The sequence below is a fragment of the Carassius carassius genome, chromosome 44 (genome assembly GCF_963082965.1).
Source record: "Carassius carassius chromosome 44, fCarCar2.1, whole genome shotgun sequence".
NCBI lineage: Eukaryota > Metazoa > Chordata > Actinopteri > Cypriniformes > Cyprinidae > Carassius > Carassius carassius.
This window is the reverse complement of record NC_081798.1, coordinates 24,371,349-24,388,894: the sequence shown is the minus strand read 5'-3', so window position 1 is coordinate 24,388,894 and position 17,546 is coordinate 24,371,349. Positions and strand designations below refer to the sequence as shown.

General features: G+C 37.9%; 1 protein-coding gene across 3 annotated transcripts; it reads right to left on the bottom strand.

Moving 5' to 3' along the window:
* Positions 1 to 1,451: 1,451 nt before the first annotated feature.
* Positions 1,452 to 17,511, bottom strand: calcoco1b (calcium binding and coiled-coil domain 1b). 3 transcript variants are annotated; one of them, XR_009427436.1, is made up of 13 exons: positions 17,259 to 17,511; positions 15,385 to 15,487; positions 11,597 to 11,805; positions 10,947 to 11,159; positions 10,689 to 10,837; positions 10,480 to 10,549; positions 10,051 to 10,305; positions 9,792 to 9,917; positions 8,391 to 8,453; positions 8,226 to 8,313; positions 7,975 to 8,120; positions 1,861 to 1,942; positions 1,452 to 1,676 (listed from the first exon to the last, which is right to left on the bottom strand). XR_009427436.1 is itself a non-coding variant. In XM_059538151.1 (13 exons), exons 1-13 carry the CDS (start codon positions 17,388 to 17,390, stop codon positions 1,649 to 1,651), a joined length of 1,668 nt encoding a protein of 555 aa, XP_059394134.1. In that variant the 5' UTR covers positions 17,391 to 17,511; the 3' UTR covers positions 1,452 to 1,648. The 3 variants fall into 3 exon arrangements, 2 of the variants coding, with proteins under 2 accessions (XP_059394134.1, XP_059394135.1); XM_059538151.1 differs by having other exon boundaries at positions 1,861 to 1,946; XM_059538152.1 differs by lacking the exon at positions 1,861 to 1,942.
* Positions 17,512 to 17,546: the final 35 nt, after the last annotated feature.

The following is a 17,546-nucleotide window of genomic DNA, read 5'->3' as shown; positions in this document are numbered from 1 at the left end:
TTTTTACAAATTAGATGGAAGGAGGTTAATTATATTTTCAGTAAATGTTATTTTATTTATTTATAGTTTAAGATAGATAAAATAGTAAAAGAATAAGACTGGCATAAGTACACTCATCTGGGAAAGGACCGATGCTTGAAGTGCAAGACTGGTGTAATCTATTGAGGGTCTACACACACCTTCCCTCATTTTAATTAATAAAGTTAGGGCCATCACTCTGCTTTTTTATTTAATGGTTAAAAGTTTAGAGAAGGCAGTACAACAATGTATTATTTTAAGACTTTACATTCATGCATTTAGCAAACACTTTTTATCCAAAGCGACTTACAGTGCAGTATGTGTGTTCCCTGGGAACTGAACCCACAACCTTTTGTGCTGCTAACACAATGCTCTACCCGAGCCACAGGAACTTAATGTCAAACTGTCCAGGCTGAAGGACCACTTACACTTTATATCAAGAATAGATAGCATAACAGCATCACAAACTAAGATCAGAACAAATAGTGATAAAATTGTGACGTGAAAAAAATAACAATTAAAACACTACAGTAAAAGGGAAATTTAGCACCTAAATGCACTTACGTCATAGTTAAGTGATAACGAACAGGCAGCCATACCCAGCACACCTATCTAAACAAAAATAGCATTCTTTAATGTTATTTAATTTCATAATGAAATTATCTCATTGGTTAAAATTGCAGCTCATTTGACTTATTCATGCTACATCTAAAATATAACAATCCACAGTAACACTTTATTTTAAGGTGTCCTTGTTTCACTTTACGTGTACCTACTATTATAATAACTATAAATTATGCATAATTACATGCAAGTAACCCTAAACCAAACCCTGATACTAACCCTAACCATATAGTATGTTTAGTTAATTAATATTACTCAGTATTAAAATATATAATTACACTGTAACAAAACACCTTAAAATAAAGTGTAAACCAAACCACTGCCTTTATGTATGTGCAATAAATGGAATATCTAGAAAACATACCTAAATTTCCTGTATATTACCATACTTTTAAAAGAAATTCATACCAGCACAACAAACAAATTCACACAACTGGAACACCCACACCTACACTTTTAATATATGTGACTCTGGACCACAAAACCAGTCATAAGGGTCAATTTTTAAAAATTATGTTTTATACATCATCTAATACGTTTTCATTAATGTATGGTTTGTTAGGATAGGACAATATTTGGCTGAGATACAACTATTTGAATATCTGGAGTCTGGGAGTGTTAAAAAAAATCTAAATATTGAGAAAAATCGCCTTTAAAATTGTCCAAATGAAGTTCTTAGCAATGCATATTACTAATCAAAAATTATGTTTTGATATATTTACAATATCAAATATCAATATATTTACAATAGTAGAACATTTACAAAATATCTTCATGGAACATGATCTTTACTTGATGTCCTAATGATTTTTGGTATGGCTACAAATATACCCCAGCGACGTAAGACTCATTTTGTGCTCCAGTGTCACATATATTAGATTACACACTGGCTATAAAATCAGCCATCTTGGAAAACTGTTTTGATATTTCACACTGATCAGGAGCATATGACCATGCTCTGATGTAAACAAGCTGCACACACGTTCATTTCTATTCCACGTCTGGTTCACCACATGGGGGCGTCAGCAAGACCACTGTTGGGGAGACAGAAAGCACTGTTATCACTGAAGCTGTGTGAAACACACTGCAAGCATTAACATTTCCAAATGCTTTTATTATGGTGGAAATGGGAACAAATCTGTGTTCCTGAAATACACAGACGTTAGCAGGCTTGATTTATTTCACAGGTAAGCTCCTAAAACTGTGCATCATAATCACCTGAATACACTGTTGTTATGTTCAGAAAGCAGTAAAGTTTTGTCAGCAATGACACTGGAACATGGCTCCACTTCTAGGTCCTCTTGCTTTTTGTAAGGGGTTGGGTACAAACAAAGTTATATAAGTTTTTATTTGAATGTGCATACAGTAGTAACTGTGGAATATGTAGTTTTTCCCAAAAAAGTATTTGGACACTTGAGCCACAAATAAAAATATACGTCATTTAATTATATGTGAAAATAGCATTTATTTTTACTTTAAAAACTCTTTATTTCGACAGTCCACTTTAGACATTTTTCTAGCTATAAGTAATTTTGCAACTTTGTACATCTCAACAAACTTCTTTTAGAATAGTAATTATGTTTATGGTTAGGGTTAGTAGAATGTGCATGAACAGGCAAAGTTACTCATAGAGCGTCTTTTGGGGGACCACTAAATAAAATAAAATATTAGCAGATATTAAGTAGAGTAGACAGTCTGTTGATACTCTTGTGAGTGTTAGTTGACAGTTGCAAATGTACCTATAGTTAAAAGAATGAAAAGATACATTCTTCAAAATATACACTTCCTGGTTGTCAATGTTCGTATGGTAATAAAAGATGAACAGTGGATATCCTGCAAGAATACCAATGTGAACTTGATGGAAACTGACTATGTATCCATGAAAAGTGTTTTAAAAAGTGGCTCTGAAGAATGAATCTCATTCAGCAGCTCCAGCGTAATTTGTTTTTGTATCTAAATACATTGAAATTCAGACATCTTCAAATGGGTGTCAAAATGTGTTCACATACTTTTGGTGCCATTGTATATTTTAAAATTGTAGTTATTAAAAGTTATTGCAAATAAAGCAAAGAAATATTGCTAAATATTTGTAATAGATTTGCAGTTGTTGGAAATTCATAGATTTGGTTCGACTGATATTGGTACCACATCCTACTAACTTTAAGCTTAATTGTAGCTCATTTTGCAAATAAAACACAACATCCTACCAATTTTTGTGATACTTTGAAAAGGTTGGTCTGCACTCAAAAAACTAATTTGAATTAAAGCAGGCAAACATTTTGGCTGTGTCTTCGTCAGTGTAACAATTCCATCATGTCACTTCCTGTTTGTTGTTGCCGTGTGTCTTGTGTGTCCGTCACGTTAATTATTTATCGACTATTTTTCGACTACAACAAAAATAATCAGAGTGCCTTGTTATCACTAGTTTTATTTTGATTTCCTGGTTGCTGCTAATCCCACATGCATTGCTAATACTCTATTTACTCACATTACCATTGCTTTTCTCACTGTTACTTGCTTTATATACAGCGTGCTGCTAACAGTCCCACCACCTCTACTTCGTGTGTTTCTCTGCACAGGTGCACCCAGGACGCGATCTTCCGAGATGTCCTTCACTCCGGCGCCGGGACACCATGGACCCTGTGTGCATACACAGTGGGGGACAGAGCCAGGCTCTGGGCGACAACTTCTCCTCCTCCAGTCTTCGAGATCTCCATCCGGAATCATTGGAGACTCCATCATCCGACATATCCATGCTACGTTAGCTGAAGGTAAAGTGCACACTCACTGTTTCCCTGGTGCTCGTGTTCTTGATGTTTCTGCGCAGATACACACGAGAAGGCCGACAAGAGCCCCGTAGCGGTCATGCTTCATGCCAGGGTTAACGACACCACGCTGCGGCAGACAGAGACACTGAAGAAGGACATCCAGACCAGATGGTGGATCAGCACCTAGAAAGGACCTCTACTGCCCTGAAAGACAGCAGAGACCTGGACAACTAGAGTCCCAGATACAGATCCCCTGTAAAGACCTTGTCTCAGAGGAGCACCAGGACAAGACCACAGGAAACAGATGATTCTTCTGCACAATCTGACTTTGCTGCAGCCTGGAATTGAACTACTGGTTTCGTCTGGTCAGAGGAGAACTGGCCCCCCAACTGAGCCTGGTTTCTCCCAAGGTTTTTTTCTCCATTCTGTCACCGATGGAGTTTCGGTTCCTTGCCGCTGTCGCCTCTGGCTTGCTTAGTTGGGGTCACTTCATCTACAGCGATATCGTTGACTTGATTGCAAATAAATGCACAGACACTATTTAACTGAACAGAGATGACATCACTGAATTTAATGATGAACTGCCTTTAACTATCATTTTGCATTATTGACACTGTTTTCCTAATTAATGTTGTTCAGTTGCTTTGACGCAATGTATTTTGTTTAAAGTGCCATATAAATAAAGGTGACTTGATTTGACTTGACTTGACTTCAGTAGCCTGATTGAGATGGTACGCAGCACAACACCCGTGGCGATGATCATCATGTCAGGAACACTTCCCACATATCATTGAGGACACGAAAGGTTCAGTAGACTTTTTGCTTTAAATGAATGGTTACTGTCATGGTGTAAAGAACAGAAACTCTTCTTTGTTAATAATTGGAATATTTTCTGGGAGCATCCTAGGCTTTTTTGCGCTGATGGCCTGCACCCCAGCAAAGTCGGAGCAGAGCTCCTGTCAAAAAAACTTCTCAGGACGCTGAGAACTTCTCACTTCTCAGAGAGAAACTCGTCTTGAGCACAAATAGAGAAAGACTAACTTGACGTTTTTAGAATTGTGTGGAAAAACAATTTGTCCAGCTATAGACAGGCTCTAAAAACTGCCAGGGCCAAGCATATCCACAATCTCATTGAAAATAACCAAAACAATCCAAGGTTTTTATTTAGCACAGTGACTAGATTAACAAATAACCAGAAGCCACCTGATTTAAATATTCCCTCACAGTTTAGTAATGACTTTCTTCACTGATAAAATTGATAGCATCAGGAATACAATAACAAATGTAGATTTGTCATGGTTGGTAAACCGTCGTCTCTGCTTTGCACTATGTGGGTGGAGTTTTGTGTGTCTCTCATCAGCACTGATCGTTTCATGTGGGCATCTCCGTTAATTGTTCATCAGCCACAGCTGCCACTCATTACCCAATCCCTACTTATTGCCCTGTCTTTCATCTTGTGTTTGTCAGAGCATTGTTCGAAGTTTCCCAATCGCATGCCTGGTTTCTCATTCCTGTTTCTTCTCTGTTTCATCTCATCATTGGATCTTCGCACCTCTGGAACCCCATCCACTCCTCGCCACAACAGACTGCTCATCTCAGTTCCTGTGTCATGCTCTCCTGCTGCCTCTACTCATCGCCACTTCCTGGATCACCGTCAGACATCTCCACATACCTGTTGTTCCTGCCACTCTTCTCTGTTCATTGGACTCAGTCAATAAATCCTATTTCTATTACTTGCACCTGCTTCCTCACCCTTATTTACCGTTACAAGATTCTACAGTGTCTAATATGTCAGCTTCATTCATCAGACCCAAAGATAAACTGAAGTGCTTTACAACTATAGGACAGGAAGAGCCAAATAAACTTAGCACTGCATCTTAACCAACAATATGTTTATTAGATCCCGTATTCACTAAATTACTGAAAGCGTTGTTACCTGTAGCAGAAGAACTGCCTCTCAATATTATTAATTCATTGTTATCTTTAGGTCAGGTCCCAAAGCCATTCAAGCTGGCGGTTATTAAGCCTCTTAAGAAACCACAACTAGATTTTAGAGAACTGGCAAATTAAAGGCCCATTTCAAATCTTCCATTTATGTCTAATATTTTAGAAAATGTTGTGTCTGCTCAATTTTGCTCAAATTATCTGTATGAAGAATTTCAGGAATTTGTCAGATTTCAAGCCTCACCATAGCACAGAAACTGCACTTGTTAAAATTACAAATGACTTGCTTCTTGCGTCAGATCAAGGCTGCATCTCATTGCTAGTTTTACTTGATTTTAGTGCTGCATTCGACACCATAGATCAAGACACATTCATAGATCGATTGCAAAACTATACAGGTATTCAAGGACAGGTTTTAAGATGGTTTAGATCCTACCAGTCCGATCGCTACAACTTTGTTTATTTAAATGGGGAGTCATCTCATTTATCACCAGTAAAATATGGAGTGCCACAAGGATCTGTCCTAGGTCCTCTGCTATTTTCAATATGCATATGGCCCCTTGGTAATATTATTAGAAAATATGGGATTAGTTTCCACTGTTATGCTGATGATACTCAACTATATACAGTGGGTACGGAAAGTCAGAAACCCTTAAAATTTTCACTCTTTGTTATATTGCAGCCATTTCCTAAAATCATTTAAGGAAATTTTTTTCCTCATTAATGTACACACAGCACCCCATATTGACAGAAAAACACAGAATTGTTTAAATTTTTGCACATTTATTAAAAAAGAAAAACTGAAATAAAACATAGTCCTAAGTATTCAGACCCTTTACTCAGTATTTAGTAGAAGCACCCTTTTGATCTAGTACAGCCATGAGTCTTTTTGGGAAAGATGCCACAAGTTTTTCAAACCTGGATTTGGGGATCCTCTGCCATTCCTGCTTGCTGATCCTCTCCAGTTCTGTCAGGTTGGATAGTAAACGTTTGTGGACAGCCATTTTCAGGTATCTCCAGAGATGCTCAATTGGTTTAAAGTTAGGGCTCTGGCTGGGCCATTCAAGAACAGTCACGGAGTTGTTGTGAAGCCACTCCTTGATTAATTTAGCTGTGTGCTTAGGGTCATTGTCTTGTTGGAAGGCGAACCTTCGGCCCAGTCTGAGGTCCTGAGCACTCTGGAGAAGGTTTTCGTCCAGGATAACCCCGTACTTGGCCGTATTCATCTTTCCCTCGATTGCAACCATTCGTCCTGTCCCTGCAGCTGAAAAAAAACCCCACAGCATGATGCTGCCACCACCATGCTTCACTGTTGGGACTGTATTGGAAAGGTGATGAGCAGTGCCTGGATTTCTCCACACATACCGCTTAGAATTAAGGCCAAAAAGTTATATCTTGGTCTCATCAGACCAGAGTCCCACATGTTTTTTTAGCAAACTCCATGCGGGCTTTCATGTGTCTTGCACTGAGGAGAGGCTTCCGTCAGGCCACTCTGCCATAAAGTCCCAACTGGTGGAGGGCTGCAGTGATGGTTGACTTTCTACAACAATGAGTTTTGCTACAACCCTAATCAAACACACCTGATCCAGCTAATCAAGGTCTTCAGGATTACTAGAAACTTCCAAGCAGGTGTGATTTGGAGCTGGTTGGAGCTAAACTCTGCAGAGCTGTGGCCCTCCAGGAATTGAGTTTGAGACCACTGGTGTGGAACCATCTCAAGGATGATAAAAATAAATGGACAGTTAAATATATGAGTGTCACAGCAAAGGGTCTGAATACTTAGGACCATGTGATATTTCAGTTTTTCTCTTTTAATAAATCTGCAAAAATGTTAACAATTCTGTGTTTTTCTGTCAATATGGGGTGCTGTGTGTACATTAATGAGGAAAAAAAATGATTTTAGCAAATGGCTACAATATAACAAAGAGTGAAAAATTTAAGGTGGTCTGAATACTTTCCATACCCACTGTATCTCAACGAGACCAGATGAAACTTCTAAATTCTAAATCACACAAAATCTCGTAGATTACAATTTGCAACTAGATGGATGTACTGTTACTTTCTCTACAGTCAAAAATCTGGGTGTTATATTAGACAGCAAATTGTCTTTTGAAAACCATATTTCCCATATTAAAAAAACAGCAATCTTCCATCTTAGAAACAATGCCAAGCTACAAATCATATTACCCGTTTCTGATGCAGGAAAGCTAGTTCATGCATTCATGACCTCTAGACTGGACTATTGTAATGCAATTTTCTGTAAAGTTGCTTTGCAATGATTTGTATCGTAAAAAGCAGTATACAAATAAACTGGAATTGAATTGAATTGAATTCTTTGTTTCTCAATAATAAGTTAATTGATAATGACTAATCAATAAACATCAGGTGATCATAATTAATCAATCTACAGTTTAAAATCAAAGATTAAATATTGGGAACAATAGCACACTAGACAAAAAAAATAAACAAATAAAAAAAAAAATAATAAATCAATTCTGTTCACAAACATTATACATTGTGCTTTTGTTACAATTAATTAGTTTTGTCATATAATATGTTTGTCGATTACTATATAATCATTGCCACAGACCAATCTCTGGGAGTAACCTTTGTTACTTACCCTCATATCAATCTCATTATCCTTTTGGCTTTGCTCTGCTGACACATGAAAGCTGGACTGTTCACGATCTGCCACACATAAAGTCTGTTCAGATAAAAAATCTTTCAGTGGCTTTTCTTCAACTGATGGAGGGCTATCAATGCTAGCTGCAAGAAATAAGAAAAATATATCACTACAATATACTGTACATTTACAAAATGTATTTGTAGGCCTATGCCTACATAATGTTTAAGAGAAACCATGTGACTGACATGTTGGAGTAGCTGCAGCCTCAGCCCACTTAGCATCTTTTTCTGTGTCTAGTCTCAGCTCCAGCACATGGATATGATCTAAGAGCTCCTGTTTGTGAATAAAACACCTCCAGTCAGCATAGCATCAGATGAGATAGCACCAGTCAGAAATAAGCATGGTTTCACCTCTTTCTCCAGCTGATGCTGCTCTTGTTCCTTCTGCAGGGCTCTCAAACTGGCTCTCAGTTCCTGTACGTTTTACACACATGATGCAGTAATATCCAAAGACTACAGTGAAAACTTCATGCATATAATGTTAATAAAGTCACCCTGGGTGTCTTTAACTACTGTTATTGTTGAAGTTCCAGCAAGGTAACAACTTTCCATTCCTTTCTTTTAACAACATCCAAATTAAATTGCTATAGAAATATCCTTTTGTCTGAATACCAAATGAATCATTTTTTGCAATAACTACAGTACACTTAATTCTAAAACCTTTCTTAATGCCTATCCAATACCCATAACCATGAATGTTTGAGTATAGTCAAGTCTTTCTAGTTTTTTTCCTGACAGTTTGGTCTAGTCTTGGTCCAGCACTTGATCTCAACACTGTCGCTTTTATTATGAGCATGCTTGGTACACTACATTTAAAATATCAAACTGGAGCGTGCAAAAGACACAACAGGAGACGGCCCCTTAGGGGTCTTTCACACTGGTACTTTTGGTGTAATGTTACTCAACATGGGTTAAGATGCTCAAGATGGTACCAAAGATTATACAGTATCTCAAGGACCATGATGGGAATTTTCAGATTAAAGTACCATGGACCTTTCTTCCACACTAGCCCACTTCATCTAGGGATGTAGAAAACCTCAACTATTATACAACATAGAAGAACATAGAAGATTCATTGTGAAGAAGTGTTCATGCATGGGTGAGTTCCCAATTAACCGATTTCTGATCAATGACAAATATTTACTTCAACTAGCTTCAAAGATGACTACAAGACCTGTGGTATAAGCTAACATCTGACAAAGGCCTATCATCAACAAATTATTTCTGAACTATGTCTGAACAAGTCAACAGAATATTAAAAGCCACTTTTTCCCTTGTGGGTTTACCTGTAAATATGTTGCAGGCTTGGGAACATATATTTGCTTCCCATGCATCAAATTGCTTTCGATGCTGACTGAAGTACAATACATTTGGAAGTGGTTTCGACAAATGCTATTTTGTGATGAATGAAACTTGTAGTATTTTTGACCACTTGAGGTCAAAGAATCAAATAAATGTTGATTCCTCATGTCATTATCCCTTTAAGAATTTCTTATTAATCAGTTTAACCAGTGTGCATGGTATCCACTAACATGAATGATGAGGGGGAAAACATTTCTGTAAACATACACATATATTGTTTTTAAATCTATTTTGGTCAGCTTGTTTACAAGCTTTTTAAAGCAACTCTTGCCTCATACTGGTGTTGCTCCAAGACCAGTAACCTGACCCACATATGTGCTGGCTATCCAGAAAGCTCTGACTGATGTCAAAGTTTAATTATAGGCCATGCATGCGTCACTGAGTATTTACCCGGTTACAGTCCTTCTCGTTCCCCAGCTCTACTTCCAGTTTTTCTCGCTCGGTTCTCTCCTCATGGAGCCACTCTTCCTTCTTCTGAAGCTCACGGCTCAGTTTCTGAATACGATCCTTATCCAGCTTTAATAAGAGAGAGCACAGAGATTGAGAATCACATAATGTACTTATTAGTTGTGTTGTGGCTGGGCTGATAAAAGTGGCAATAGTAGTGTGTGAGAGAGAGATTTCTTATTATAACTTATCTCTCTCTTACCTCTGCACTTTGTCTTAAAATGTCCCTCTCCTGGGCCCAGGTGGCTTGCCCCTCACGCATTGACAGGTTGGCCTGGGACAGTTGTAAACTCATCTGTGCAGACTGAAGTCTGACCTGATGCAGCTCTGCATGACTGTGACTCTGCAAGGAGCCCAGTTCACTCAGGTCCCTGCGAAGGGCCTCAGTGCTACGCTCACTGGCCTCCAGACGCTCCTGCAAGGTCCTCATCACAGCATGTGCCTGCTCATTCTCTATCTGGAGAGAAAATGTTAATTCACGTTAACCATGTAATCTACTCCATGTAATGCTATTTAGTTAAAATTGTAAAAACAAATGAGTTGTTCATAATTATTTCACAGAATGCAGAAAATATTCCAGTGTAGATTTATAAAATGGTTATGCTGAATACAACGTTTTATTTTAATTCACCTGCAAGTATTTCTTCTCCTTTTCTTCATCTCGCCTTTGTGTGGTCATCTTTTTAACTCTTTCCTTCATTCTGCACAGAAAAATGTCTGTTTTCTCTTTTCCTTAAAAACTATTTTATTTAATCAGTTGGTTAAAATTCAGAGAAATTAACAGTCCGTGAACAAAGAATAACTGTATTATAGTGAAGATTGGCATGAGTCCTAAATCACCTCTCAAGCTCGGCCTCTACGTCTTGGTTTTGTTGAGACAGAGTGGCAGCATCCTGTTGAAGTTCTTTGATTTGCTGATGATTTTCATCTCTCTCTGCTAGCAGCCCACTGCATTCAGCAGCTATGTTTTCATGAGTGCTTTGCACATCCTGATAGTAAATATACCAGAGTTTAAAGTTTCATTTACAATAGGTCTTTGTGTCGTAATTTTTTCTGATTAATGGTGATCCAGAAACATGAGCAAAAATTGGATTCTACCTTTTTTTTTTGCTCGAGTTCCTCAATTATTTCAGTACTTTGCTTCAGGTTGCTTTTAAGATCATCAATCTGACTCTTCATTTCATGTTTTACTCTTTCAAGCTCATGTTTTTCAGCTTTCCATCTTTCCCTTTCTGTCTCGACCTCAGCATCAGTAGACTCAAACCTCTTACGCAGCTCATGTAACTCACGCTGACATCCTTCTAAGAGATCCTGTAGAAATACCATAAATATTTTAAAACATGCAGGTAATTAGTAAAATAAAATTTTGTACAGTATGACAGATACGACTGGCCTAAAATGACACTAAAGTCACACTTAAAATATTGATTGTCATTTCTAAATACAGTAACATTTATACAGAACATATCTGTTATTTAAACTATACCAGAAATAACTCCACATTTCCCCTTAAGTTTACACAATTGTGCTAAAAGGGTTACAATGGCAGGTGTAGTTTCCACTAATAATCAGAAATGATTTCATAATTTAAAGCCTACCAAACTTTGTTTTGTTACTGTTTTGCTATCATTTTGTTATGTGTTGCATACATTTTTAAATACAGATAGGTGTCCAAATCTCAATTATGGTAATTGAAAAGCTGTTATTGTCGAATCTGTTTCGGTCTCTTCTGTTGAAGAATGCCCCACCTTTAGGATCAGAGCCTTTGGCACCACCACCAGCATGTCATCTCCCCCCTCCTCTTCCTCGCCATTTTTGTCCTGCTCTAGTGTAACAAGTTCATCCAGAGGTTTTGGAGCACAAAAAGTAAACTGAGAACTGACTGCACATATCTCGTCACGTTCATCCACATAAGCAAACTGATATGCCTCCCTACCAGGTTTTGGCAGATAAGATGCTGAAAGATGGCAGGAAGAGTGGAATAAAGATCAGAAGACCAAAACACGTGACAAACATAAACAGCTTGATACAGCCTTAACGATGTCAGGCACTTGCAGTTGTGTTGCAATAGCTATAAAGTATCAGATGGCAACTGAGTGTTCTTGTTCTACCAAGAACTGCAGTTGTTATTGCACTTGCTGTTTGTGCTGGTGCTGGACATACGACAACATTAATGCATTTATACATGTATCAAACTATAGGTTACTGCAGTATTTCCGAATCCTGAAGGCACACCAACACTACACACTTTTAAATCTAAAGCAATTAATTAAAACACTATTTGAGGGGGCTGTTGCATGCTTAATTAGACTAATAATAATGGTTATTTAAAGTAATGTGTTTGCTACATTAATTAAATAGAATGTAGGTTACTTTAAGGGTTTGGAACAGGATGTGATGTTGACACTTGAATGTTTTCAGACAGTTCAGTGATGTAAAAGAGTTTGACAAGAACAATAAAAAATAAAAGTAACACTTTCTATTACAGTTACATCTATTAGTTGCTTATTAGCATATATATTTATAGAATATTAGCCATGTATTAGTGCTTATTAAGCACATATTAATGCCTTATTCTACACAACCTTATTCTACATCCCTAATCCTACCCAATGCCTAAACTTAACAACTACATTACTCACTATTAATTAACAGATAGTCATAGTTATTATAAATAAGCAACTAATAGATGTAACCGTAAAATAAAGTGTTACCAAAATAAAATAAGCTCAAATATGAGCCATCTTCACAGACAGAACAACTAGTAACGAGGATGGTAGATGATTTTCCCGTGTTCCCATTATCTCCCCCAAACCTCTTTTTTGCCCCATCCAGGCCTATGGTCCCATGGGAACAATGGAAAACACTTTGGGGAGAAAAATAGGGGTCTCCAGCAGAAACGGCTGCAGTTTCGACAGTGTGCTAGTGAGTTAATTTTTCAATATGTTGTTGACTTAAGAGGGCTGGCAAAGCTGTTCTATTTTGGTACTTTATCAGATGAGATGAGATTAGTTCAGTTAATTGAGAAACCAAACAATACACTCTTTCGAGAGCGCTTCTATTGGAAGATTATGATCTTACTTTAGAGAAATCCATGTGCTTGCACAACAACCCCTGCTAAAATCCGTTCAGTGAACAACAATTATTGTATAGCCCTACTACTAGACACTGGGTCTTATGTTTTGCTATTTAATATGGCCACTTATGAATGTTTCCTGCCATCCTTGCCCCTCCAGCCATCCTCTCTGAATTTGTTTCCATATTGAAGCTGTGTAATAGAACATATTTGTCTTATACACGCACCTGTCTGGTATGGCAACAAGGACCTGCCCATGTTTACATTTCATATTACTAGCCATGGCAGCAATATCCTTGAAACGGAACTGTTTCTGAGTCCACCCAGACAGCAGAAATCTTACTGCATTTTGTACGCATGTTGGTGTATTCCATTACGTGGGGATTCCTTTTGGTTTGGGTCCTAGCTGCTTCTAATAAATCATGTCCACTATTCTAGCTGGTACCCCTGGCATTGCCATCTACAGTGTACATTAATGATGTCATTGTCCATGCCCAGAATGCAGTGATTCACAAACAGTGCTTAAGGACCACTTTTTGCTGCACTCACTCAACATAATCTGACATTTAATCTGGAGAAATGCTTATTTGTGGTACCAGAGGTTGACTCCGTTGGCTATGATGGTTCAGCTGAAGGCCATTCACCATTTTACTCCAATATTTAGACTATACTTCAAGTGTCAGAGCTTTTGTCTGAAGCACAGACACTATGCCATTATCCCTGTTAAACTAGGACAGGTACTTGCCATGATGCATGAGGGCCATCATGACACACTTAAACTTGAAGCAGCATTGTAAGGATCTTGAAAAGTGGCCAGGGTTGGACAAAGACATTGAGCAGCTTGTTCAGGACTGTAATCCATGTCTTGTAACAAGGATAACTTGCCCACTTGGGTCTTTGCCTTTGCCAACTAATCCTTTGTAGCACATTCAGCTTGATATCTGTGGTGAACTCTGTGATGTGCCCTGCCATTTGCATTGCCATGTGGTAGTTTATAATTTACACTCAAATTAGCCAGAGGTTGCACTGTGGGCTCTATTATGTCCAGTTCCATCACTGATTTGCTCTTTGCATCGAGTTGCTCTTTGCCAGCTGGGGCCTGCCAAGGAACATGACAACAGACAACGGCCCTCAACTAGTATTTGCTGAGTTTGCCAGTTACATCCACTGCAAAATAACTTACTATCACTCTCAGTCAAATAGGGGCGTAGAGAGATTTAATCAGTCACAGAAAAATGGTCTGAGAGCTTACTTGGCTCAAGACAGCTCTTTTTTAACAAGGCTTTGTTTCAGACTCTTTTACACTACAGAGTTGCTCAACATGCCACAACTGCAGACTTCGCCCTCCTATTTTTCAAAGTGGAAATCCGGTGGTGTAAGCCAGGATAAGTGGATAACAGCTCAAAGCACAGGGCAGATATGATGCAAAGAAAAAGTCCCTGATTTCCAGAATTATCCTTCTGAACTGGGTGTTGGTTCAGCGGCCACACAAGAAAACACGCTTCACACTTTCCAGCTATCTGATGGTTTCTGTAGTGCAAGTTATTTGAGGAAAGTACTGTGCCCTTCTGGTGTGCTTCACATCCAAGTTCTTTATGCCCTCTGCCCCTAGAACAGCATCCGGTGACTCCGGAAGTAACGTTTTCATACATTGCTCACTGGAAGGGGAGGGGAAATGTGGCAGGCTAGTTAGACTAATAATCTGATAGTTTGATGAAGAAAAATGTTTGTTAAATTAATCAAATAGAATGAACAGTGGTTACTTTAAGGGTTTGGAACGTGAAGTGACTCTGACACTTAGTTTTCACACAAATTAGATAAGGTAAAGACGAGAACAATACAAATCAAAATAAGCTCAAGCACCAGTCACCTTTACAGACATAACAGGGATGGCCATTTGTAGTGGTGTCCAAAACATCACTGAGTGCACTTATTCAATCTGCATAATGCACTACAATAGTGGGTGTACAACTGATGTACACTCAATGGCTAGAGAATACCCATAATGCACTGTGAGGGTTGTGCAAATATACATATATAAATTGTTAAATTAAAGTTCATACATACATACTAGTTTCCATGACAGATTTTAAGACAAATGTTTTCATTAACCATGGAGCTGCCAGTTTGCTAAGTTTCAAATGATCATTGAACAGCAAGCACAAACTATGCTAAGGCAACCGCCCTTCCAACAGACTCAGTGTCCGAATTCACTCAGTGTCCAAATTCATTCAATTCTTTAACTGGACTATATTAATGGATTATTGTAGGGCATAGTGACAGAGGGTACGGGGGCGATTTCGAACACAGCCCAAGACTTGAAAATGGATGGGTTGGATAAGGAGAAATATCCGAAATTGGTACTTATGTGCCTTCAGGAACACGGTTCAGAAACACTGGGTTACTGTATATAAAGAAGCACAAATAAAATAGTATATTATATAACAATTATAAACATACAATGAAAAGCCACACAACAGTTTGCATCTGTTCCTGTTTGGTACCCTTCTGGTGCTAGAGCCCAAGCAAAAGTGTAGTAATCATTCACTGTCAGCCATCCCACCTGTGAAAAAAGATACAACACTTGTTAAAATTACAAATGACCTGCTTCTTGCGTAGATCAAGGCTGCATCTCATTTCTAGTTTTACTTGATTTTAGTGCTGCATTCGACACCATAGATCATGACATACTCATAGATCGATTACAAAACTATACAGGTATTCAGGGCAGGCTCTAAGATGGTTTAGATCCTACCTGTCCGATCGCTACCATTTTGTTTATTTAAATGGGGAGTCATCTCATTTATCACCAGTAAAATATGGAGTGCCACAAGGATCCGTCCTAGGTCCCCTTCTACTTTCAATATACATGTTGCCCCTTGGTAATATTATTAGAAAATACGGAATTAGCTTCCATTGTTATACTGAAGATACTCAGTATAACAATATATCTCAACGAGACTAGATTCAACTTCTAAATTATCTAAGCTAACAGAGTGTGTTAAAAATGTAAAAGATTGGATGACCAATTAAATTCGAATAAATTCGAAAATATTAATTATTGGACCAAAAAACACTACACGGAATCTTGTAGATTACAATTTGCAACTAGACGGATGTACTGTTACTTCCTCTACAGTCAGAAATCTGGGTGTTATATTAGACAGCAACTTGTCTTTTGAAAATCATATTTCCCATGTTACAAAAACTGCATTCTTCCACCTTAGAAACATTGCCAAGCTACGAAACATGTCACCTATTTCTGATGCAGAAAAGCTAGTTCATGCATTTATGACCTCTAGACTGGACTATTGTAATGCACTTCTAGGTGGTTGTCCAGCATCTTCAATAAACAAGCTACAGGTAGTCCAAAATGCAGCAGCTAGAGTCCTTACCAGGTCAAGAAAATATGATCATATTACCCCAATTTTACAGTCTCTGCACCTATTAAGTTCCGTATCAGTTACAAATTATCATTACTTACCTATAAGGCCCTAAATGGTTTAGCTCCTGCGTACCTAACTAGCCTTCTACCACGTTACAATCCATCACGCTCCCTAAGGTCACAAAATGCTGGACTTTTGGTAGTTCCTAGGATAGCAAAGTCCACTAAAGTAGGTAGAGCTTTTTCACATTTGGCTCCCAAACTCTGGAATAGTCTTCCTGATAATGTTTGGGGTTCAGACACACTCTCTCTGTTTAAATCTAGATTAAAAACGCATCTCTTTCGCCAAGCATTCGAATAATTTATCTTTTAAATTGTGAGTGTAGTTGCATCTGATCAAATGCACATTCTTATTCTTTAGCTTGGGTTAAACTAATTAATTTTACTTTGTTGGATCAGCAGCTATGCTAATGATGTCTCTATTTGTTTCTATGTTTTGCACAAGCTCCAGTCTGGATCCAGAACACCTGAGAAGAGATGATGCTGACCCTCAGCGGACCTCAGATGATGCTAACCCTGAATCAACAAACAGAACTAACAAATATTGCCACAAGTGTGACTGCATCATATAATAATTATTAATTATTAATTATATTAATAATGTTCATCGTCTGGCTGACTACGTCTTGTATTAATTTTTCTAAAAATCCTGTCATAAATGCACAAACTGACACTTACCACTCGTAAGCTACTACTAAATATTGTAGAAACATAATTTTTTGTAAAGTTGCTTTGTAACGATTTGTATTGTAAAAAGCGCTATAAAAATAAACTTGAATTGAATTGAATTGAATACAACATAAAATGTATTTGCTTTGTAGGTTAATCCTTTCCACATATTTTGTTTTGTACTAAATAAATACAGTGTTTAATTCAGTACAGGAGTTACCTTAAAAATACCTATCCAGTCGTGACTGCTCCAGCTGTGATGACTGCTTATAGTGTAGCGACAGTCCACCCTTGATTGTGAGAAATAGCTCTTGGAAACATCTCGGAAAGTCACAGTTCTCTTTTCCTCCATAACAATGGTTATAAATCAGGTCATATGACTGCACTGACAAAGAAATCAGTCAAACAGTGTGCAAAAAACAAACAAACATTTTTTTTTCAGTATTGAAGACAATAACACTGCTGTTCAGTGCTTCAAACTAAAGTGACTGGAAATGTGAATCAACAC

What these genes read in the sequence shown, in the direction of transcription:
- calcoco1b (XM_059538151.1), bottom strand. Translation starts at nt 17,390, where the DNA reads ATGGAGGAAAAGAGAACTGTGACTTTCCGAGATGTTTCCAAGAGCTAT. An exon ending in GTAGAGGCCGAGCTTGAGAG is followed by an intron (nt 10,550 to 10,688) that starts GTGATTTAGGAC and finishes TTTTCTGTGCAG; the next exon opens with AATGAAGGAAAGAGTTAAAA. An exon ending in TTTTAAGACAAAGTGCAGAG is followed by an intron (nt 9,918 to 10,050) that starts GTAAGAGAGAGA and finishes CTCTTATTAAAG; the next exon opens with CTGGATAAGGATCGTATTCA.